The 25,221-nt window shown below is 39.6% G+C and overlaps 1 protein-coding gene across 3 annotated transcripts in view; it reads left to right on the top strand.

Annotated features, from left to right (window-relative positions):
* Positions 1 to 18,163, top strand: part of carmil2 (capping protein regulator and myosin 1 linker 2) — a 110,556-nt gene extending 92,393 nt beyond the window's left edge. The window contains exons 36-41 of one of the 3 annotated variants that reach the window (XM_047596292.1): positions 2,597 to 2,665; positions 11,889 to 12,142; positions 12,846 to 12,981; positions 14,486 to 14,575; positions 15,191 to 15,277; positions 15,357 to 18,163. In XM_047596292.1, the coding sequence (XP_047452248.1) occupies positions 2,597 to 2,665; positions 11,889 to 12,142; positions 12,846 to 12,981; positions 14,486 to 14,575; positions 15,191 to 15,277; positions 15,357 to 15,724 (1,004 nt within the window). In that variant the 3' untranslated portion in view covers positions 15,725 to 18,163. Of the gene's footprint in view, positions 1 to 2,596; positions 2,666 to 11,888; positions 12,143 to 12,845; positions 12,982 to 14,485; positions 14,576 to 15,190; positions 15,278 to 15,356 lie in introns of those variants that run through there. The other 2 variants (XM_047596293.1, XM_047596295.1) reach the window with 2 other exon arrangements.
* Positions 18,164 to 25,221: the final 7,058 nt, after the last annotated feature.

The raw sequence follows: 25,221 nt of genomic DNA, 5'->3' as shown, positions 1-25,221 counted from the left end.
GCTCCTGTGAAGTCATTTGTTGGTTTTTACTGCACATGCTGATCAGAATCCATCATTTCTTGCTGAAGAAACACTTGGACGCCCAGATCTTTGTTTGTCTTCCAAGCTGTTGGTTTGTCTGTATTTCTGCAGAGCGCATCCAACTGCTGAAGGACTGCATCTGCACTTCCTGGCGATCTGGTGGCAGCTGTACCATTCCTGGCTGACAATCTGTATCTTCAGGCGTGTTTCCTGCATTAGGTTCCTTGTCTTAGCCATTTTTATCTCTGAAGAACTTTCAAATGTACTGGCTTTATATAGACAGAAAATGTGACTTTAAATAAAAAGCCCAGCCTTCATTAGTGGATCACTTCATTAGTGGATCAAGTACAGCCCTGCCCCAACTTGTTCCAACTTTTTGATGCTTTTATACACGAAATCATGGTCAATCTAATTTGTCCCTTTTAAAAAAAATTCTTTACAAAATCTTGTCATTTAATGTTGAATTAAAGAGTGGAGAGCAGTTGTCAACTTCACTCGAAAATGCAGTTTTAAACTCTCTCCCAGTTTTCCTTCAGATCATGGACAACTGGAGAAATATTATTAATATTTAATATTGTATTTTAAAAAGTGTTTCGATATATTTGTCATTTTACAATTGTATTTTTTTCTGAAAAGTTCATTGAGCATGTTTATGTTTTTACTGTACTAAATAACTCAAGCGACTGGAACCGGACAGTGAAGTGTAGCCTTAAGAAAACCACTAATCAGTGAGGCTAACTGGAAAAAGGCTTCAATTTACTAGAGAGCATAAAAACTCTGGGGTAATGGAAGAAGGTCATGTGGTCTGATGACCAGGATCAGATTGACCCTGTTCCAGAGTAATGGTCACATCAGGGTAAGAAGAGACAGATAAAGTGATACCAAAATGACCCAATACTCAAAATTTCTCATGTATTGTTTTTAATGGCTGTTTCAGGATTTGTTTAGTATTTTCTGGACTCTCTGGACTCTAAATTGACTCTAGGTGTGAGTGTAAATGGTTGTTTGTCTCTGTGTTAGCCCTGTGATAGGCTGGTGACCTGTCCAGGGTGTACCCCGCCTCTCGCCCAATGCTAACTGGGATAGGCTCCAGCAACCCCCGCGACCTTAGTGAGGATTAAGCAGTAGTAGGAGATGAGATGAGATTTTCTCTGTGGCTGTATTAAAAGAAATTGCAGACCTAACTGATTCTTAATGCAATATTTCACAACTGCATGGGGTGTCCAAAAACATTTTTCCACCACTGTATATATTTTTAGTTTCATTTACTTGATCGGGTTCTTTTTATCTACTTTCAAGAATTTGAATAATTTTAATGGAAGGAAAATTGGTTGCAAATACATTAAAGCAGCACTGCAACCATGATTAACATAGTTTGCAGAGTGTAGATGGCTGAACATGGTACATTTAAGAAGCTTGATGACTGGCATTGACAATGTCTATAAAAAGTACAGCCCCGGCCCCTTGGATGTTCCAACTTTTTGTTGCTTTTATACACAAAATCATGGTCAATATAATTTGTCCCTTTAAAAAAAAAAGTCAACTGAAACAATTCTTTACAAAATCATGCATTTAATGTTAAATTAAATTATTGCATAACTATTCACCAATTTCAATTATTATGCTAGCACATTTGGACAATGCAGTTTTTATCGATTATTTCTTGCAAATCATTCCAGGCTCTGTGAGGTTGCAAGGGGATCTTGTGTGAACAGCTCTTTTTAAGTCCATTCCCACAAATTCTTGATTGGACTGAGACCTGGGCTTTGACTCGGCCACTTCAGAACATTCATCTTGTTGGATGAAGTTAGTTGGAAATCTTTTTATACTTTTCAATCATCTTTTCTCTGAGTTGCTTAGGTGGTCTTTTGTTTTAATTGTAGTAGGAATACTGATGAACCACTGACTGGATCTCCCAGAAAAAGGTGTTATTACACTACAATCACAGGACACAGATCAACTGCACTCAGTTGATCTCCATTCCACTATGTCTGACATCAGTGGCAACTAGTTGGACCTATATTAGGTCATTCACTTAAAAGGAGGTGAATAATTATGGAAACACTTATTTAACAGTATGAATTTTTAATTAATTGACAGTGATTTGTAAAAAATCAGTTTTCACTTTCACATGAGAAAAGACATTTCAGCAATTCTTGGTCAAAAAAGCCAAATTATATTGACCATGATTTCATGTATAAAAGCAACAAAACATCTGAGGTGGGTGAATACATTCTATAGGCATTGTAGCTTGGGTGAGTCTCTGCTCTGGCTCCAACAAATACCACTCAGCTGCAATCAAATGCAAGCAGACAACACACAAGCAGAGACAGGGAAAGGGACTGTAGACACAGAAAGGCACAGAGGGTGTTCCTCTGGGCAGCATAACAAATATAACCAGACAGTTAGATCAACGAGATCACACATGTGCAATCCGGTGTCTGTATGAGTTTGTGTTTCATCATTGTAAGATTACTAATGTTGTTATGTAATGACACAACAAATCTTGTTAATGGAAATGGTACATTGTGTTAAAGTTGTAGCTGTCCTATTGTACACTTTCTCTGTCCCTTAGATGCTATTCTGGACAAGCCTGAACCACCTCGCATATACAGGAAGCCCAGAGCCATGTCCACATCATCAGGTATCAACTTTTTTTTTTTTTTTTTTTCTATTTCAAATATTAACAACATTACCATGTGGAGAGGCAAACCGGCAATGAGTTGATCCTACCAGCTAACATTGCATGTGTTCAATGCCTAATCTCTTATTTCTCTGTGCCACAGTTTAAAATCTATTGCATAAACATACTGTGTAGACCAATGAATTCCATTGTTGCACTGGGGATATGTTCCTGTATTAAGGTGAACACGCACTGTTTCCCCACGAATTTAGATGTCTTAAATCCACAATTCTAAGTCTCTTATACACATTTGTAAGTCTGATTCCATCATGTGACACTTTCAAAGTGCCCCAACAAAAATCTAGGTCAACTGGAGAGCAGTTGTCAACTTCACTTGAAAATGCAGTTTTAAACTCTCTCCCAGTTTTCCTTCAGATCATGGACAACTGGAGAAATATTATTAAAATTTAATATTATATTTTAAAAAGTGTTTTGATATATTTGTCATTTTACATTTATTATTTAGTATTATTTTTTTTTTTTTTTTCTGAAAAGTTCATTGAGCATGTTTATGTTTTTATTGTACTAAATAACTCAAGCGACTGGAACCGGACAGTGTAGTGTAGCCTTAAGGAAACCACTAATCAGTGAGGCTAACTGGAAAAAGGCTTCAATTTACTAGAGAGCATAAAAAACTCTGGGGCAATGAAAGAAGGTCATGTGGTCTGATGAGCAGGATCAGATTGACCCTGTTCCAGAGTGATGGTCACATCAGGGTAAGAAGAGACACGGATGAAGTGATGCCATCATCATGCCCTGTGCCTTCCGTACAAGCCTGTGGGGGCAGTGCTATGATCTGGGGTCTGGGGTTGCTGCAGTTGCTCCGATCTAGGTTCATTGTGTGCCCAAAGAATGAGGTCAGCTGACTATCTGAATATACTGAATGACCAGGTTATTGCATCAATGGAGTTTTTCTTTCTTGATGTCACAGGCATGTTCCAAGATGAGAATAAAGGGATTCATCTTCAAAGAGCGGTTCAGGCAGCATGACACATTATTTTTGAACCAACTGAGAATTGTTTACATAGGCTGGAGGAGGCTTTGAGCAGTGGTCAGACTCTCCCATCATCAATACAAGATCTTGGTGAAAAATTAATGCAACACAGGATGGAACTCTTGTGACATTTAAGCTGGACTGAAGCTTTTCCAAAAATGTCCCAGCCAATGAGTGTTGTAATCGAAGCTACACTTTATTAGTGTAAACAATAAGAAGATTAAATGAAACAGTTCACCTGTTTGTTTCTTTCTATAGTATTTATAAGATCTGTGTATTTCTGCATTCCTAATAACCCTGTTCTAATTTCTCTACAATTTCTCTAAAATTTACAGTAACTTACTGGCAACAATTACCAGAATATTACTGTAAATATGTTGTACAATAGATATACTTTTACAGTATGGATTGCTGAACTGTAAAGTAAATACCAATTGAATACTGTGATTTAAGTTGTTTATCCGGTGCTTGTTTATTAACTGTACATATAAAAACAGTTAAGCACTTTTGTTTCATAATGTTATTGAATATGGCAGTATAGTACTATTAACAGTAGATAACAGTTGATCACTGTAAATTCACATTATCACTGTACTGTGTTTTAATATTACCCATCAATAAGAGGACTAGTCTCAGAGTCTCAGGCCTCACTCTGGTTAGCTCAGGGGACAGCGTTAACAGCCAATAGCAGAAACACACCAACAGACACAACGGCCGAACTCAGCAGCCAACGACCAATGACAGCAAAAAACAAAAAGTCCAGAAAAAACAAAAATAAAAACAGCACAAAAAAACAAAAACAACCAAAAATTATTTGACGTGGTTCAAGGCAAAGAAAAACAGCAAGTCCGACAAAAAAAACAAACAAAAAAAAAAACAACCATTAACATGCTAAGAATAACCTAAAAAGTTTATTTTTCGCGGAGCTACTGGCATGCAGCCACCCTTTCAAAATAATAATAATAATTCAAATAATTACAGAATATAATATGTAAATGTTACGTATTAACAAGGTTAACTGTTTACAGAGAAAAACAAAACAAAAAAAGATTTTATTAAATAGTTAAAAAAATAAAGAATACATTATTTTGGATTAAAATAATAGAATTAAAGCTGGGGTGAAATTACAGTGCTTGCATGATTAATTCCTTTTCACCTGTGGTTCATCAAAGTCTATTTTTTTTCTCAGAACTCTAACTTTAAGCTCAGAATTCTGAAATAAGATAATACTTTATTTATTCCCATTGGAAAAATTCAAATGTTACAGCAGCAGAAAAACCAGTGACCAGAAAAGAAATTAAATAGGACACAAAGAGCAGGCAGCGAAAAGAAATTAAATAGCAAAAAAATACACTACACAAGAACAAAGTGACAATAGTTGTGCATTAATTGACTGTATAAATAGGCTACATATTGGCTCAGTGAGGTCAGAGCTGTATGCTGTAGTACAGTCTGGCAGTGCACAAAGGAACGTCTGAAGTGTTCAGTTCTGCACCGGGGTGGGATGATCTGCTGGCTGAATGAGCTGCCCACAAGCCACAGCTCATCGTGCAGAGGGTGAGAGGGATTGTCCAATATTGCACAGATTTTGTCCTTCACCCTCCTCTCAGCCACTGTTTCCAAGCAGTCCAAGCCCCAGCAGCGCTGGCAACCATAGACTAGTAGAAGGTCTTGAGGAATCTACTACAGACACCAAACGACCTCCATCTCCTTAAGAAGAACATCTTGCTCTGTCTTTTCCTGTAGATGCCGGCTGTATTATGTGACCAGTCCAGTTTATTGTTGATGTGGGCCCCAAGGTACTTGTACGAGTCTGCAATCTCCACCCCCTCACCCTCGATAGTGGTTCAGACAGGTCTCCTCCAATTCCTCCTGTAGTCCACCACCACCTCCTTAGTCTTGCTGATGTTGAGTTGTAGGTGGTTCCGGTTAGAGAAAGCTCTACAGGTGCTGGCCAGTAAATTAGAATATCATCAAAAACTTGATTTATCTCAGTAATTCCATTCAAAAAATGAAATTTGTACATTATATTCATGCAATGCACACAGACCGATGTATTTCCAATGTTTATTTCTTTTAATTTTGATATTTATAAGTGACAACTAATGAAAACTCCAAATTTGGCATCTCAAAAAATTAGAATATTGAAAAGGCCAATGAAAAAAAATGTTTTTTTTAGAAATGTTGGCCAACTGAAAAGAATGAACATGAAAAGCATGCGCATGTATAGCACTCAATACTTAGTCGGGGCTCCTTTTGCCTCAATCACTGCATTAATGCGGCGTGGCATGGACTCGATCAGTCTGTGGCACTGCTCAGGTGTTATGAGAGCCCAGGTTGCTCTGATAGTCGTCTTCAGCTCCTCTGCATTGTTGGGTCTAGCGCATTGCATCTTCCGCTTCACAATACCCCATAGATTTTCTATGGGGTTAAGGTCAGGCGAGTTTGCTGGCCAATCAAGGACAGGGATACCATGGTCCTTGAACCAGGTACTGGTGGTTTTGGCACTGTGTGCAGGTGCCAAGTCCTGTTGAAAAGTGAAATCTGCATCTCCATAAAGTTGGTCAGCAGCAGGAAGCATGAAGTGTTCTAAAACTTCCTGGTAGACAGCTGCATTGACCTTGGACCTCAGGAAACAGAGTGGGCCAACACCGGCAGATGACATGGCACCCCACACCATCACTGACGGTGGAAACTTTACACTGGACCTCATGCAACGTGGATTCTGTGCTTCTCCGCTCTTCCTCCAGACTCTGGGTCCTTGATTTCCAAAGGAAATGCAAAATTTGCTTTTATCAGAAAACATAACTTTGGACCACTCAGCAGCAGTCCAGTCCTTTTTATCCTTGGCCCAGGCGAGACGCTTCTTACGCTGTTTCTTGTTCAAGAGTGGCTTGACACACAGAATGCGACAGCTGAATCCCATGTCTTTCATGCGTCTCTTCGTGGTGGTTCTTGAAGCGCTGACTCCAGCTGCAGTCCACTCTTTGTGGATCTCCCCCACATTTTTGAATGGGTTTGTCGTCACAATTCTCTGCAGGGTGCGGTTATCCCTAGAGCTTGTACACTTTTTTCTACCACATTTTTTCCGTCCCTTCGCCTGTCTGTTAATGTGCTTGGACACAGAGCTCTGCGAACAGCCAGCTTCTTTAGCAATCAACTTTTGTGTCTTGCCCTCCTTGTACAAGGTGTCAATGGTCGTCTTTTGGACAACTGTTAAGTCAGAAGTCTTCCCCATGATTGTGGAGCCTTCAGAACAAGACTGAGGAACCTTTTAAAGGCCTTTGCAGGTGTTTTGAGTTAATCAGCTGATTAGTGTGGCACCAGGTGTCTTCTATATTGAGCCTTTTCAGAATATTCTAATTTTCTGAGATACTGAATTTGGTGTTTTCATTAGCTGTCAGTTGTAATAATAAAAATGAAAATGAATAAACACTTGAAATATATCACTATGTGTGGAAGGAAAGTATACAGTATACAAGTTTCACCTTTTGAATGGAATTACTGAAATAATTCAACTTTTTGATGATATTCTAATTTACTGGCCAGCACCTGTAGATCAGTCCTCCATACTCCTCCTCGTCGTCATTGGCGATGCATCTGACTATGGAAGAGTTATCAGAAAACTTCTGGAGGTGGCTGGTACTGGACTTGTAGCGCAAGTCAAAGGTGTAGAGGGTGAAGACGAATGGTGCCAGGACAGTTCCTTGGGGCACCCTCATGTTGCTCGTCATTTTCCTCATTTTCCTCACACACAAGGCCCTGCAGCCACTCACCCTGGCATACTGCGGCCGCCTTGTGAGATAGTCCAAAATCCAGGCAACAATGTCAGGGTGAAGTTGCATGTCCAGTAGCTTGTCTCTCAGGAGGATGGGTTGGATGCTGTTGAGGGCGCAGGAGAAGTCAAAGAAAGTGACTCTCACAGTACCTGCACTTTCCAGATGAGACAGGGCCATGTGTGTGTGAGGAAGATGATGGCGTCCTCCACACCGATGTGGTGCTTTGAAGCAAAGTGCAGGGGGTCCAGAAAAGCAGACAGCAGATCCCTCAGGTGCAGGAGAACCAGCCTCTCAAATTACTTGATGTGTCATGTTAATGCCACTGGCCTGTAGTCATTGGGAGCACTGGGACGTCGCTTCTTTGGTACTGGAACAATGCAGGAAGTCTTCCAGAGTTCAGGTACCTTCATCAACCTCAGAGAGAGGTTAAAGAGGTACTGAAAGATTCCAGCCAGCTGCCCAGCACACACCCTGAGGACCTTAAGGCTGATGTCGTCTGACCCTCTCGTCTCAGTCTTCAATTCAATTCAATTAAAGTTTGTTTATATAGTGCCAATAACAATACAATTTGTCTTAAGACACTTCACAAAAAACAGCCTGCAACCTCCAGAGCAAGCCTGGGGGTGACGGTGGCAAGGAAAAACTCCCTTTCAACAGGAAGAAACCTTGAGCAGAACCCAGCTCATATGGAGGGACCCATCTGCCAAAGGCCAGCCGAGTAGAAAACAGAGAGGATAGAGAGAAAAGAAGAACAGGAGAAACAAGATAAACTTTGTCATAGACACATACATCAAGCTGAAGGAAACACGTAGGGTCTAGTAATATAGCACATAGCTGATGATCTTATGTGACAGTTTGTGAGTATAACAGGAATCATGGGCAGGTTGGTGAATTGTTCATCTAGGTAGGAGTGGACAGTCTTCTCCTAATAGCTGTTCCTGGCCTTTCTCAGTTCCCTCTTTAGCTCCTTTTAAACAGCCCCGAGCTACTTACAAACCTTGGCCATGAGCGCTCTCTTCTTCCTGTTAAGAAGGCCATTAATGTCTTTGTTGTTTTTCCAATAACAAGCCATGGATAAACAGACCTTGTTTTGTTGGGACGATTTTGTCCTTACAGAATTTTATGTAGTCCATTATGCAATGAGAGTGACCCTCAGTGTCGTCTCTGAAGTCCTCTCAAAAAGATTCTAGTCGGGAACCTATGGCTCGCGAGCCAGATGTGGCTCTTTTGACGACTGCATGTGGCTTGCAGATAAATCTTAGCTGACATTTCTTAACACGATAACTAATGAATAATTACGCTTACATTTTAAAGTAAAACATTACTGGAGCCAATCCCAGTTGTCCTTCAAGGTGTATGGAAAGGTCCGAAACAACTCTATTTTTGTTGGCTAATGCGGTAGCCTACATGAGTCGTTGCGAGGTCAAGAAGTAAGCTTCCCTCCTTATAATCAAGTAGTCAGCTAGCTAATTTATGCAGAGCAAACCCTTTTGACAAAGAAGATGGCGAAAAGAAAAAAAAGATGAGGAGTATTGTACATTTCAGCACGAATGGACAGAGGATTTTGCCTATGTGGAGAAAACAGGTGTTGCGGTGTGTCTAATATGCAATGATAAAATTTCATCAATGAAACGGCCAAATATAAAGCGATACTTCGACACACGCCATGCTACATTTGCATCGAAATATCCAGGAAGAAGGCATGCCAAACAATGCTATGCAGAGTGCAAGCTAGTCAGCAGAAACTCTGTGTATAGACCCAACAAGGTGAATGGAATTCGGTTAGCTTTGTTGGTTCTTTAGCCATAGTGAGGAACGGAAAGCCACGGAACGTATGCCAAAACATTCATGCTTGATGTAGCGAATTAACTTTTTGACGTCTTTTTGGATAGAGATAAGATAATCAAGCGAATAAAAGACATGCCTCTGTCAGCAAAAACTGTTCACGATCGTACCATCATGATGGCAAATTAAGTGGAGGTGAAGGACATAAATGCAGCACCTTACTTTTCCTTGCTTTGGATGACTCAACAGACGTAAGCCATTTATCCCAGTTCAGTGTGATCGCAAGGTATGCTGCCAGTGACACACTGTGTGACGAAAGTCTACCGATGGATAAACTTATTTCAATGTGTACTGATGGTGCTCCGTGGAGGATTTGTAACATGAAAATAGACCCATCCTAGGTTTTCATTGCATTCTACATCAGAAGGCGCTTTGTGCTCAAATGTGTGGCGGGTAGCTTGGTGAAGTGATGTTGCTGGTCATTCAGGTGGTCAACTTTTATTGTTGCCCAAGCTTTAAATGATCGCCAGTTTAAAACACTGCTGGATGAAGTTGGGAATAATTATCCTGGTCTGCTTTTGCACAGCAATGTGCGTTAGTTGTCAAGAAGGTGCTCATCCGTTTTGCGGCTTGCCTGAGCAAAATCCAGACTTTTCTTGAAAGACGTCGTGCATCGTCAAGTGACTCCTGAAGTTTTACCATCTCATGGATATGACTCAACATCTGAACCAGCTCAATGTGAAAATGCAAGACATTGGACATATGGTCTTATCCCTTCAACAAGCAGTGTTTGCATTTGAAAACAAGCTGGAACTCTTCACCGTGGATATTGAAACAGGTCGTTTGCTACACTTTGAAAAACTGAGAGAATTTAAAGATGCATGCACAGCAAATGACCTCGCTCGACATTTGGATCTCCAGCAGCTAGCTGACTTCACATCTAATCTCCTGCAGTCATTCAAAGCACACTTTGGAGACTTTTGTGAGCACAGTCGTCGTTTTAAGTTCATCACTCATCCACACGAGTGTGCAGTGGACCAAGTCGACCTGAGTTACATCCCTGGTATCTCCGAGATTTTAAGATGCAAGTTGCTGACCTGAAGGCCACAGACATGTGTGCGAATAAGTTAAAGTCACTGAATGAAGATTTGAAAAGAGTCACACGGCAGCAAGCAGAGCTGGCAAGCAAACACAAGTGGACAGAAATGAAAAAACTTACACTGGCAGACCAGCTGATTGATAAAACTTGGAAAGCGCTTCCTGTCACATACCACACACTGCAGTGTGTGAGTATTGCTGTATGGACTATGTTTGGCTTTACGTGTGCATGTGAGCAGTCGTTGTCACAAAACATAAAGACCAACCTATGATCATGTTTAATGTTAGAAAGTCTCAATGCCTGCATGAAGCTTAACCTTATCACGTATCAACCAGACTACAAACCCAGTGTTTCCTCTAGGATTTTTTTCAGCAGCGGGCTCTCCAGGGAGCCATAACAGGACTTAAACAAATGACACTTAGACTCAGACTTGACTGCAGATTTTACTTTTACAACCTATTTATTGAATGGCCAGTTGAAAATGTCTTCTAAGTAAAAATAAAATAAATAAAAATCAATAAAATTAAATAAATAAAAATAAAAACAATAAATAATAATTTCTTGATGGGGCTGTAGAATCAGTGGCAAAGTTTGCACCCAGGCTCAGAACAACAATTTTTTCTGGGCTTTTTGTAGAAGAGCTACAGAAAACCTATAGAATAATAACAAGTGTGAACACAATTGGTTAGGTAAATGGTTAGGTAAAAACCTAACCATTTATGAGTCAGTAAAAGGCAGATACCTGACTAGCGTCAACCTCATCAGAGGCCTTTCTCTTCTCCTCAGTTAGAGAAATATTTAAATAGGCTCATCTGAAAATGGAGTCAGCAGTTACATCATGGCGTGTAGATATCAGCTTAATGCTATCAGTTATATCGCTTTCACCTGGGGCATTTTCAGACCCGGGTCGACTCACTTTTGGTGTGCTTTCACATTGGCAAATGTCACGCCCGCTGTGAGAGCTGCGTGCCTGTCAGGACTCAAAAAGAATAAATAAATAAATAAAATCATTTGCTGTAATTACAATTTATTTATTTTTTTCCAGTGGCTCTAATACTCTTCTGTAACAGCCTGATAAGCAGAGAGTGTAAAACTTATTTCCCTGCTGCTAGTGATGGTGCTAATGATACTTACATAAATTGAGATTCATCTTAACTCTTTATTTGACAGAGCTGTGTGACAGACATTGCATCAAAAATATAACCTGACAGATGAAAGGGATAATGTCATGCATACACTTCACATACTGGATCCATCACCGTTCACAAAAGACAAAGGGTTTTTCCCTTTTGTTGTTGTTTTTTACAGTAGTACCAAAGTAAGCGTGATATATACAGTAGGTGAAATTATGGAGCAAGTACATTATGTAAACCACAAAGCTTAATTACTCTAGGTTAACATTTTTCCATGTTCAGTCAATATATGCCAGAACATCTGTTGAACTTGGAGTTCCTGCCTGGATTAACCTGCTCCATTTAAATTTTCTGTAAGTGATTTATGGTCCCTCTCACCCTTTCTTTCCATCAGACCCCAAACATCATATTGGATCACTAGACCCCATCAACCTGGATCCTTTCCTTTACCCAACTATCTCTGAGCACCCTATTAACAACCTGCCACCAAAACCTGCTATTGCAGCCAAACCTCCCATCCCTACCCCGGGTTCTCCTGCACAAGGAGGAGTTTGTTCCGCTTCAGTAACTTCTTCTAGCAGCACAGCAGAGCCAGTCCTGCTCAGAGCCATCATGAATGATGGCAAGCCAGAAGAGACAACAATACAGGTAATATTGCATTCAATCAGAAAATTCCTTCATTATTGCTAGTTACATAATGCATATGTAATACTATTCACTTGTGGCAACATTATGTTAAATATGTATTACATATAAAAAAAAAAAACAATTGCTTTTCCTATGGGACCACCATCAGCAGGAATTGGCATTGGGTTCAGGTGCAGAATAGACGTGGTAGCAGGCAAAGGCTGCACCCAAGGTGTGGTGACTCCTGGCATTGCAAACAGGTTCTAAGCACAAGGAATGTTACTTCTCTGACAGGGATGAAGCCAGACACTCATCATAGTGTTAGGGTTAGGGAATATTTAAATATAAGGTGAACACTGAGGTTTTCTGTTTTCTGACTTCTCATAAAGACATGTACAGCTGCATATACATAGATGAAAGACTGAAATAAATGAACAATTCACCTGTTCGTCATTTTATTTGATACCTGGTTAACCAACCATGTAATTTTCACAGTATTTCACAAATTCTTAGACAATAGTTATTTTCCAAGAATATGTAAGAAATAGGCAGTAGCTAAACATAGCTTTAAATTTATCCTTACTGAAAAAAAGAATGAAAAAAAAGAAAACCACTGCTTTATTTCAAGATAGCACACTTGGTGTCTGCCTCAATATTGTCATGAAATAGCAATCATATTGTTAGCATTGCAGCCTATTGAACATCTTCTGATCTTCATCCTTAGAATGGAAGTCAGGAGGATGCCCAGGGTGCAGCGTTCACTCTGTCCCCCAGGAAAGAACTGCTTCATTCAACCTCGTCTTCTTGGAGGGTTCCTATTGCACAACATCATTCTGATAAAGCACAACCAGTGGCTGAGGGTATGTCTGAGTAATTATAAGTAATTCATCCAAATGACGGTAGGTCTGGTATGAATTTTGATCAAAAACCAGTGGTCCACACAATGTGGTGGGATTATGGACAGCAGGTCTGTGCTGAAAATATGGGGTTTCCATATTTTCACTGCAATGACAATGTTTTTATTTACCTTTATTACTGGAGGCTTTTCTTTTAGTGCTGCAAACATCACAGCATTGCGATTACTCTGTGTATGGAAGCTTCCAAGGGATGACTTATAATCTGAGCTTCGTGCAAGTCTATAAAACAACGTCAGGGCAAGCACTGAATAAAATAATTGCCATAGCACGTCTATCGTCCTGACCAGTAGATGATCTTTGAGGCAGAGTGACAGATTTCCCATTAATATAAGGAAAGGGACTGGGGATTCATTCACAGTTGAGATCACTGGACAAAAGTATTGATATTGAAATTTAGAATTAAGTGGCAAATTGGACTTGATGAAATGAATAAAGCTACAGAAACAGCCCAGATTGACCATAGATGGACAGAAACATAAACATTTTAACAGTCATTCCTCATTTGAGTGTTCCCTCCCTGTTAGTCTGTTTGTCTTGTTTTATATTTCCATTTGTCTAGTGGATACATTTATGAAAGCAGGGTTTGTAAAAATTGCATATTTTGAAATTACATTAAACAAAAACATTGTAGTAAGCTGACGGTCTATTATCTATGGAGAACCAACTCCGCCATAATTAAAAATAAATAAATACAGATATATGCCATAAATAAATAAATTACTTAATACCTATATGTATTACATAAATAATTAATTAAATGAATAAATACCTAAATATATGTCATAAATGTTACTGATGTTACTTTATTTATTCATTTAATGATGCGCACACTTCAGCATGCACAAAGAAATGTAAGGAAATTGTCTCAAGATGCTTTACAAAAACCAGCATGAAACTTCCAGAGCAAGCCTGAGGGCGACAGTGGCAAGGAAAAAAAACTCCCTTTTAACAGGAAGAAACCTTGAACAGAACCCAGCTCATTATGTCGATATGGGCTCCTGTCTGCCTTTGCTGCACCATTTCAATTCAAACTATCTGGCTGGCGGTGAAAAGCAAGTTATGTGCAGTCAATCCGTGCTCTCCCCAATCAACCAATAGGCAAAAAGTTCAGCCAGCCCCTCATTAGCATTACATTTCTTTGTGCATGCTAAAGTGTGTGCATCAATCAATCAATAGCATTTATGGTATATATTTAGGTATTTGTTTATTCATTTAATTATTTATGGCATATATGTGTAAGTATTTATATATTCATTTAATTATTTATGGCACATATTTGTAGGTATTTATTTATTCATTCATTCATTTATTTAATTTTAATTATGTCAGATTTGGTCCTCCATAATTAGGTGCCTTGGTGACTCAAGGTCCAAAGCATTGATTTAGAGCCTTGTGAATGTGCGTGTGTGTTGTTAATGCATGCATGCATTCATTTGAATACTTTCAGAGAGTCCTCTTAAACTATGCCAACGTATGAAGCCCCTTCCACAACGTAGAGCTGTGTCAGTCCATGAGGACACACTGGCCATAACACAAGGTGAGACCAAACGCTTGTAACAGTACATACCAAAAATGAACGATAAAGTCAGGAATATCAAAATTGTCAAAATTCAATCAGATGAAAAATCAAGTAATTCTAAACTGGCAATTGGCAATGGTCCAATGCTCTGATACCAAAACATCATTGGCATAGAATGAATAAATAGCATATAATACATGCTGTGGGTGTATTTGACATGGCAACTCAAACTGCTTCTGTTTTTGTTACTGTTTCTGCTAACATAGTAAAGCTGTGAAAAAAACTGAATTAAGTTTACCATACAACTCTACAATCTAGCTATGGCCATTAGCTCGAGGGAACTTCTGCATTGTATTCGTAGTACCAAGCCATCCTTTTGTTTGTATTTATTGCACCTCCCTCCTGTCTTAAGTGTGATCAGACAAGTACAATATTATTAAATCCATTTTTGACATTTTAAATGTACCACAATCTACACACCTAGAACAACACTTAGATAACTAGGAATATAAAAATGTTGGCTGATTATTTCTGCTTTAAATATGAGTGTGTCTTTTAATGCATTGTTGGCATCCATGTTGATTTTTCAGAATTAGCTTTTTGTCACAAGCCTTGTTTTACACTCTTTCACAGAGCTGAAGGCAGTGTTGCAGAGGTCACCCATCCGTTTCCGGGCTAACAGAGAGGATTTTCAATCCTGCATTGAAGCGCCATCTATTGGTGAGGGGGCACAAGGAGCACATGGTGGGAAAGATGTTTATGAGTCATGACTTACCCGTTTTCTTTTTTATCCACACAGCTTGTGACACAGGAAGATACACAGATAAAGAAACAAATGACACTGAAAGGTCAAAGGACTTGAAGGCAGAGAAAAGAAATGCATGTCCTGGAGATGCAGGAGCTGAAAACAAGCACCCCGTTCCAGGAAAGGAAATGGACAGAGGCCCTGAATGTTCCACCTCTACAGCTGAGACTCAACAAGAAGCAGCAGCATGCCATTTCTCCAGTCCAGCTGCCACTAAATCAACCTTGGAAAAGTCTCTTGGAATCCTCACATCCCAGAAAAAGTGCTCCAACATAGGTGCACCGTTGCCCAAAACTGTAGAAAAGCATCTTGTTTCCCCACCACCACTAGAAACCCTCAAGCACAACCCTAGTTGCATCTGACCCTTCAGAAATCCTCTCTTCCATAAGAAGAGCAGCACCAGCACCGTATCAACTACAGTGTATCTAAGAAACAGTATATGGGTGAAAGCAGAGACCGTCCCTAAACAGCACACAATAAAAGGAGAGCCAGCAGACCAAAGGATTGCACCCCCTCTGTCAGAATTACAGAGAGATTAATTTGAGACACATCTGAAAGAGACAGGAAACAGGGCTATGTGACACTCTTGAAATCAGAGGGTAGAGGAGGTCTGAAAATACCGTGAAAGTTGTTCTCCTCTGTAGAAGCTGTGTCTATGTCAGCTCTGTCTTGTACCAGAGGTCTTCTCTTTCAATGTTGGGGACATTTTGTTTGGTCAGTATGCATGTTTTTGATTGTTTTTTTTGTTTTTTAGTTGTTCTGTACTAGCTTCTGTTTAGTTGGAAGCTTTTTAGCTGCTTTTGCTTTTTTTTTTTTACTTTAAAAGAAGTGCCAAGCAGATTCAAATTGTGTTAACTGTATATATTTGGTAGGTGGTTTGTTTTTCAAGTTCATGCTTATTTACCACAAAAATCAAATATGCAGTCTTTTGAGTGAAGTTTGATGTCAGAAATAATGCTGAACTTAATCCTGCTGTTTTGTTTCAGGCTCACTATTTTTCATATAATAGTAATAAAATTAATTTTGCATGTAGGGATGTCACAATTACTCGATTTCACAATTAATCGCGTTATTAAGCGCTACAATCGTAACGTTTCCTGAATACTCTCAGAAAATATTATGGCGGAACCATATTTAGGTGCAACTCAAACCGAACAAAAACCAAGTTACGCAACACCCTGGTGTTGCCACGCCAGCGTGTGTTGCTTTGTTTTGGTCCCAGCAAGTTGCAGGTGAGAGGCGTGTATGTGGGAAAAATGGCAGAAGAGTTATTCAGTGTCTGTGCAGTGACGCGTAGAAGAAAACGCCATCTTTCTCCTATCTGTGCATAAACATTGGGCTTGCACTTCCAGCTCGATCCAGTGATTGTACACTTGTGCTTCTAGTCCGTTTCATGTTTTACTAATTTGTTTATGTCATTGTAATTTAAACATAAATAAATTAACTAAAATAATAAGTTTTATATGTGGCCACATAAAATTAGACAAATGATTAAAGTGATTAAAAATAAACTCAAACATCTTTTATAGATGACAATTGATGGCTTAAATAATTAAAACAATTTTCCTGGGGGGTTAGTGATTGGTCCTATATAAATAGATACTTGAATATACAAATACAAATATTGGGTCATATAATTAGTAATATAATTATATTTTGGCATCAAAAGATAGAAACATAGTAAACTTTAAGACCTTCAAGGAGTGTCCATGTGATTTTACATGTGAATAGAGTTGTGAAATCGATCAACACATAATAATGGTGATTATCGTAATATCGTGATAAATTCTCTGACAATAATCGTACTAAGGAAAACTGTAATTGTTACATCCCTATTTGCATGATATCTGAGCACATCTTTAAAACCCAGTGTCAATCTGAGTCTGAAACTACACAGCTAGGGTCAGCTCAAAGAATGACAAGAGTGTCCCTTGGGTCATTGTTTATTCTTAATTGTACACTGTCTGCAAAAGGATGGCTCATTTACAACACACTTGTTAATATATGCCAGCAACAGATTTATATTCCCTCTTTAAACATGTCAATATAATTTGAGAATGGTGCTTATGGATAGAAAATGCTGACAATACATCTTATTTCTTTTTCTTATTTCTCGCCTTCTTTTTTTTTTTTTCCTGTGATCAAGCATTAGGGAAAATCTAAAAACTAAAAGTTTAGGTTTTGTCTAAACCTGATGTGAACAGACTCTTAATACAGACAGAAATGTTTCCCAACTTCCTGTGTAAAAAAACATAAAACTTTGCAGATTTACTTTATTTTCTCTCTACATTTGCGATTATTGCAAATTAATTTGCTTTAAAGTATTGTAGCAAGTCCCATTACAACATCACAAGACAAGGTATTTAGTGTTCTGGGTATTTCTTTATGTCTTTATTTTAAACCTTTCAGAAACTTCAGATTAGTACATGACATGCTAAAGCTAAGTTTTCTTCTATATATTTCTGTGATCACTTCATTCTGTGAAATTTAGAGCAATTCAGGTTCAGTTGATTCATCAGCCAAATGCTGTTTATCAAAACACTCTGGAATTACAGTTACATAATGAATTTAGGTCTTAAGTACAGACTCTACTGGGTCATACTACTACTAGGTTTCTCAATACTTTCTTAATTACTTTTTTTACTCATTTAAAAAAATTAAAAAAAATATGTAATTTTCTTCCTGTTATTCTACCACAGGTTAATCTTAGTTTCATCCGAAGTTTGCTGTACCAGAACTCCTTTGGCTTTTTTCTAGATGTATAGATGTATTTACTTTAATAAAGGTTTCTCTTAATAGTAGACTGGGTTTTTCGCTCTTACAGTAATATATCTGATTGTTACACCTCATTTTGGCACTCGACGACAGACTGTATAGAAGCTCCAGCTCAAAAACAGAGCATAGTTTTGGTCTACTCCCATAAAGACTGATTTCTGAAGAGCAGAGATTTTTGTTAATTTTTTTCAGTCAAACAAGTCAAATGTGTTGTTACCATTGACTGTATGTATGTAAATCTGTACATGTAATATAACAGAATTACTGTTTATTTTACAGATCGTTTCTGTATTTTTAAAATACCATTTAATTTACAATAGAGACATATTTTACATGTCAAATGTAAAATAACACGAAATCGATGTAATTGTGAAAACACGCGTGAAAACGTGATATTTCTGTTCTTTTACAAAAACAAAAATTAGAAATACATATATTTATTGTTAAAATGTGTTCACAAATGTATCGTCATTTTACAAATATTCAAAACTCTAAAAAAAAGTTTAAAAAATCATTAACAATTACTGAGAAATTAAAAGTAAAATAACTATTTAACATTGTAGGCTATTATATAAAAATCCAATGTTAATCACAACGGCTTGAATTATTTCACAGCATGTCTGAACAAAACACGTGTAATCAGGAGACATTTTACTGCTGCAACGTCTCCCTGCACAAACACACGGAAGGAAGGAAGGAAGGGAGGGAGGGAGGGAGTGAGTGAGTGAGTGAAGGCGACATGTCACTGGAGTAGTGCTGTGAAAAGCGCGGGTCCTGTTTGGGTTGGTTGACAGAAACGGTTGGAGAAGGAGAAGAAGAAGAAGAAGAACAAGACATGCCATTGGCTGTTGGGACACTGAACATTCTCTTTGACGTTACGCTTAACAAGGTCAACAACCACCACGCAGCCGTTTGGTCACAGAAACTTGGAGCAAACAGCAGCTAATGTCAAGGCTGGAGGAAGGACGAATGCAGAAGGCAAGTATCAAACTGAAGGTGAGTAGTGTTAGCTTTATTTACCACCATGCCTCCGACTTTACTCAGTCGACAAAAGCAATCCGCTAGCATGTCGTCAATTGAAATGTTAGCTAACTAGTTATGATGATTTTAATCGTTGATAGATCTAATAGATCTAATCTGATAGATCTCTGATATATCTGACTCTGTCCACTAATACAGTAAGTAGACACGGCTTCCCCCTGCCCAAGATGGTGGTCGCGTTGACGCATCGTTCCCATGGACAGAGACGGCAGAGGCGGCATATAGTGTATACATGGGGTTTGTCCATAGTATGCAGTCAGTGGTGCTCACCCTATCAGATATGCGGTGTGTGTGTCTACGTGTGCACTCAGCGGAGTGTGTAAGGGCCATCAGAGGGGACGGACACAATGCAACGAGTGCCTCTATATTACAATTGAATGGCGTTTATTCTTCTTCAATTTCTTCAGTCCAAATTTCAGCACTTAACTCATCCCAGAGTTTTAAAGCGATATGAACAATATTAGCTGAGGCCATCCAGACGGAACACTAAGTCACTCAGACCGCTAAATCATTATGGCCACCTTAGACATGGACAGAGAAGGAGAGGCCAGATCTCACTCCACAAACACCCCACTGTAGCGTATGACCACCTGCCCCACCGCACTCCCAAATGTGCCTCCAACCCCCAAATTCAAATAATTCTGCCAAAACATTATGATCACTCAGGCCATTACAGCAGTACAACAGGGCAGGGACTCTTATTAAGGCGGCACTTATGGCCCAGCTGCGGTTCTGGTCTCTCTACCAACACAATGCTGTGCGGACCTGACGCTGGCGCATACAATACAGATCGTCAGACAGTCGAAACAAACCCTGCGGAATTTGTTTGAGCATCGTAAATTTAAATGCAGCAATCTGTTGCGATTTGAGAGCAAAATCAAGAAGCTTTAGACTACCAATTATCACTATCAACATTATGGATTGGATTATACTCACAATACCGCACACAGGAGTTCACAATATAATTTTTTCTTTTACCGACAACAGAAGAATGAATCAAAATATCCAGGTGATTTCCATTCCATTCCTAAATGACCCACTAACATATTTATGGCCAATTCACCAGCATTAGATCAACAACACAGCAAGTAGCCCCAGTGTTCTGCTTTCGCAGCACTATAATTTCCCCACATAGGCTACTGTACATGATACTGATTTTTAAAAAAAATAACTTTCCCCAAAGATTTTTAACATGTATTTTCTTGTTAAAATCCATCTGTGAATAATCTCTGAACACAAATTAATAAGTGTTATTTGAAATATATCCACTTCATAAAAGGTGTCTCTATCCTATCCTAATTGCCATTTCTTTATACAAATTATTGCCAGCATGGGTTCATGGTTCTATAGTCAGAATAAAGTCAATATCTGGAAACAAATTAAAATTTTCACTTAAATCGAGCTACATGAGTGATATGTTAGACAGGTGCTTGGGGCTGGTTTGACTCAGCTAGAAGTTTTTCTGATTGATTTATTAATTGATTGATTACATTACAAGCAAAAACAAGTAATAAGTAGAAAAATAAAAATAAAAAACAATAACCTGCTGCAGCTTGCATTTTCATCACTTGGCTACTGAATTTCAGCACAATATCAAATATGATAAGACAGTAGAACTAAGCACCAGCAGCAGCAACTGTGTCTGTGACTGCCTATATCACCTATGCCAAGAGCGATGGATGTATGGAGAGCGCATGCAGCGCACTGAGCGCGGGAAAGCCCCGTCCCTAAGTATGAGACAGAGGAGCAGCAGAGAATGGAGGAGTGGAGGAGTGGCCGTCACCATCACAAATTGAGCAGTGAGCTACTGTCCGTGTCTGTGCACCCCTTTTACCTTCCACGTGAATTTCCCCAAATATTTCTGACTGTTGTGTATATTCACCCTAAAGCCAACGCAAGTAATGTTGTGTCAACTATTCACAAGGTCACACAAAAGCTTCAGTCCCTCTGTCCTGATGCACCTTGCCTCATCCTTGGTGACTTCAACCATTATGAACTTAAATCAATGAACAATTTTTACCAGTATATTTCGTGTCCCACCAGATTAAACAAAACCATAGATTTATGTTACAGTTCAATAAAGGGTGCTTATAAGTCTGTTGCACTCCCTCCCCTTGGCTCCTCTAATCACAATACCATCTTTTTTACCCCCACCTACAAGCCTCTCCTTAAATGGGGCAAGACGACAACCAGACAGGGGGAGATGAGGACTGATAGTGCGATCGACAAGCTCAAAGGAGCCCTCGAATGTAAGGACTGGAATGTTTTTAACTCTCCTGATCTTGATGAAAGGACTGAGGTGATATCCTCTTATGTAAAGTATCTAAAGGACTGTTATCCCAACCAAACATATGAAGACGTTTCCCAATAACAAACCTTGGTGAAATAGAGCAGTAAGGGATGCACTGAACAGGACACATACAGCCTATTTACATGGTGGAGGCAGAGAAAAATCAGAAGCTAAAAAGGTTAGGAGGGCCAAATAACAATATCAACAAAAAATTGAGGAGGAATTTCATAGCAATGACTTAAGGGCAGTATGGGATGGTATGAAAGCCATGATAGGCCAGCGTAAGAGGCAAAATAGGCCAATTAATATTGCTGGCCTTAGTGATAACTCAGAGCTTGCAAATACATTTAATGATTTTTACTCACGTTTTGATGATGAATATGACTTTTCAATTGCATATAGCAATTGATGTGATAGGTGGGTGAATGTAGTTTAACCTCTCCACTTAGTATCACCGCCTCTGATGTAAGATCTGTGCTCCATAAATGCAATACCAGGAAGAGCCCAGGGCCAGATATGATCACTGGAAAACTCTTAAAAGTCTGCGCAGACCAACTATGTGAGGTTTTCAGTGATATATTTAATTCATCTCTTACTCAGGGGAAGGTTCCCCTTACTGAGGAAGGAGTCCAGTACAGTACCTGTGGCCAAGAGTGCATCACGTAAAGAGCTGAATGATTTTAGACCAGTAGCTCTCACTTCATTGGTTATGAAGAGTTTTAAGCGACTGATAAGGGAATTTCTGATGAACAAAGTACAGGAGTTGCTTGATCCGATGCAATTTGCTTATCGGCCAAATAGAGGAGTGGAGGATGCTACCACCACTCTATTCAACTTTCTTTACAAGCATCTGGAGGGTAAGAAAACCCATGTGAGACTTTTATTTGCAGACTTTTCCTCAGCTTTATACCACCTTATACCATAAATTAGTGACCCTTTTTGATCTTGATCTGGGAATGGCGAAATGTCTCACAGACTTTTTAATACATAGGCCTCAGTCAGTCAGGGTAAATAGTGTCTTATCCCAAAAGAAGATGACTTCTACAGGTTCACCACAGGGGTGTGTTCTGTCCCCTCTATTGTTTATTCTATACACAAATCTTAGTCAATTTACTCCAGGATGGAGAGGTTGACCATGCAGTTACGACTGACTTTGTGGAGTGGTGTGACAGCCATTTCCTCAAGTTAAATGTTCAAAAAACTAAGGACATGGTCATTGACTTCAGGAAAACACCACATACAGCTTGCCAAACTATTATCAAGGGTACAGCAATGGAGATGGTGGATTCATACAAATATTTGGGGACAATAATCAATAAAAACTTGACACATGACCTAAATACCTCAACAATCTGCAAAAAGGGCCTGCAGAGACTATACTTCCTGCACAGACTAAAATCTTTTAATGTTGATAAGACCTTGATGGTTTTGTTTTACTGATCTTTTATTGAGTCAGTTTTAACTTTTTGCTTAATATCTTTTTATGGTTAAAAACAAAAATTGTCTGCTCAAAATTATGAGAGATGCCAATAAGATAATTGGCATGCAGCAGCTCTCTCTCTCAGAGATCTTTGACAGACGAGTCTTACAGAAGGCTCAGTCCATCCTGTCTAGCCTTGACCACACATTTTTGGAGGAATTAATTTCTCTGATGTCTGGAAGGAGATAAAAGCTACCTAGGGCACAAACATATAGGTGTAAATTTTCCTTTGTTCCACGTGCAATCAACGGAATTTATTTACTCAACCCTTGAATGCACTATTCTTGTGACATCCTTTATACATTTTATATTTTCTAGGATACGTATGTTATCATTTTGTTTTAGGATTTTTTGTTTTTGAAACATGTTTGGTTGTGTGATACTCTGCGACATTGTCTTATGTAACTGTTTGTCTATTTGCTATTGTTGATGTGTTAGTTGCACTGTCACTGCAAATCAAATTTCCCCTGGAGGGACAATAAAGCTCTGAACTGAACTGAAATCTAGAAGTGTTGAGGACTAGAAGTGCAAGGTATGGCAAGTGCCATACCTTCCCCTACCCAAATATGACACCCACTGACACTCACCCCTGGGACAACACTGGACCCACCTGACATTCCTCTGGACAGCCCTGCAGGTGAGCTGGTGTGTCTGGGCCGCTTTAATGGAACAGCCAGACACAAAGGAAAAGATTATTGATTCACAGCCTGCGTAGTACGTGGACGTAGAGTCAACAATCTCTTCAGCTGGGCCCTGTCAGTAAGGATGAATCTGGTGAAGAATTCTGGCAGATCCCCCTGCATCCAGACAGCTGTTAGCTGAAAACATTTATAATACCATTTGGCAGATACTGTTTCAAAAGATTACCTTTTGGCATAACAAGTGCACCGGAGATCTTCCAGGGGAAGATGCTGGAGACTCTAGAAGGACTGGAAGGCGTGGTAGTCTTCATGGATGACATCCTAATCTATGGGACCTCGAAGGAGCAACATGATGCCCGACTCGAGAAGGTGCTGCAGTGTATTGAGTTAGCAGGGTTGAAACTCAACAAGGAGAAATGCTCATTGACCAGTCAGGGGTCAGACCAGACCCTGACAAAGTGGAGACTATACACCAGCTGCCACCACCTGAAAATCTGCAGGAACTAAAAAGAGTCCTTGGCATGGTAAATTACCTGGGGAGGTTTGCCCCAGCCCTTGTAGCGATGGGACAGGGGTTGTATGAGCTTCTAAAGAGCAAGAACATCTGGACCTGGGGACACTTGCAGCAGTCAGCTTTTGAGGACATTAAAAGAATGTTGACAAAAGCACCTGTTCTTTCCTTTTATGATGTCACAAGGCCTACAGCTGTGTCTGAAGACGCCAGTAGTTATGGACTAGGAGCTGTGCTGCTTCAGCTCCACAGAGAAGAGTGGAAGACAGTAGTCTACTGCTCCAGACGTCTCTCAGAAGCTGAAACGCTATGCCCAGATAAAGAAGGAGTGTCTGGCTGGTGTGCGGGCTTGTGAAAAGTTTGATAAGTATCTGTGTGGCCTAGATGAAATCAGGCTTGAGACTGATCACAAGCCATTGGTGCCACTCATCAACAGTCAGAGCCTCGATAATGTTCCCTTGAGATGTCAGTGTCTCTTAATGCAGCTTATGAGGTACAAACCAGTTGCTGTATATGTTCCAGGAAAAGCTCTCCTCATCGCTGATGCCTTTTCCTGAAGGCCACAAACTTACATAAAAAAAGAAGCTGACACACATAGCGAGGTGGAGTGTTGTGTAGCTTCGGTGGTACAAGGCATCCCAGCATCTCCAAGTAGGATGGGAAGCATCAAAATGGTCATCAAATTCATAAGAAGTGGATGGCCAGAATACAGTGGAAATTTACTGCCAAACATCAGATCATACATGAACGTAAAAAATTAGCTATCAGAGGCTGATGGTTTACTCATACGTGGAAGCAGGGACGTCATTCCACTGTCACAGAGAGCTGACATCCCACAGAAAATACATGATGGACATCAGGGGCTAACAAAGTGTAGAGACAGAGCAAAATCTTCAGTTTAGTGGCCATGACTCTCTGCAGAACTCAAGAACACAGTGGTCATGCCACTCATGCGAGGAGCAAAAGCGGGCCCAACAAAAAGAGCCACTCACCCCTACACCTCTGCCTGACTGTCCATGGAAAAGAATAGCTCTTGACTTCTGTGAGCACAACAAAAACAACTACCTAGTAATATCAGATTATTACTCACAGTTCCTCTAAGTGCTGCACCTACCGTCCAT

Source organism: Mugil cephalus, chromosome 10, assembly GCF_022458985.1.
Source record: "Mugil cephalus isolate CIBA_MC_2020 chromosome 10, CIBA_Mcephalus_1.1, whole genome shotgun sequence".
Classification (NCBI taxonomy): Eukaryota; Metazoa; Chordata; class Actinopteri; order Mugiliformes; family Mugilidae; genus Mugil; species Mugil cephalus.
The sequence above is the reverse complement of the archived record's forward strand: the minus strand, read 5'-3'. Positions and strand labels throughout refer to the sequence as shown.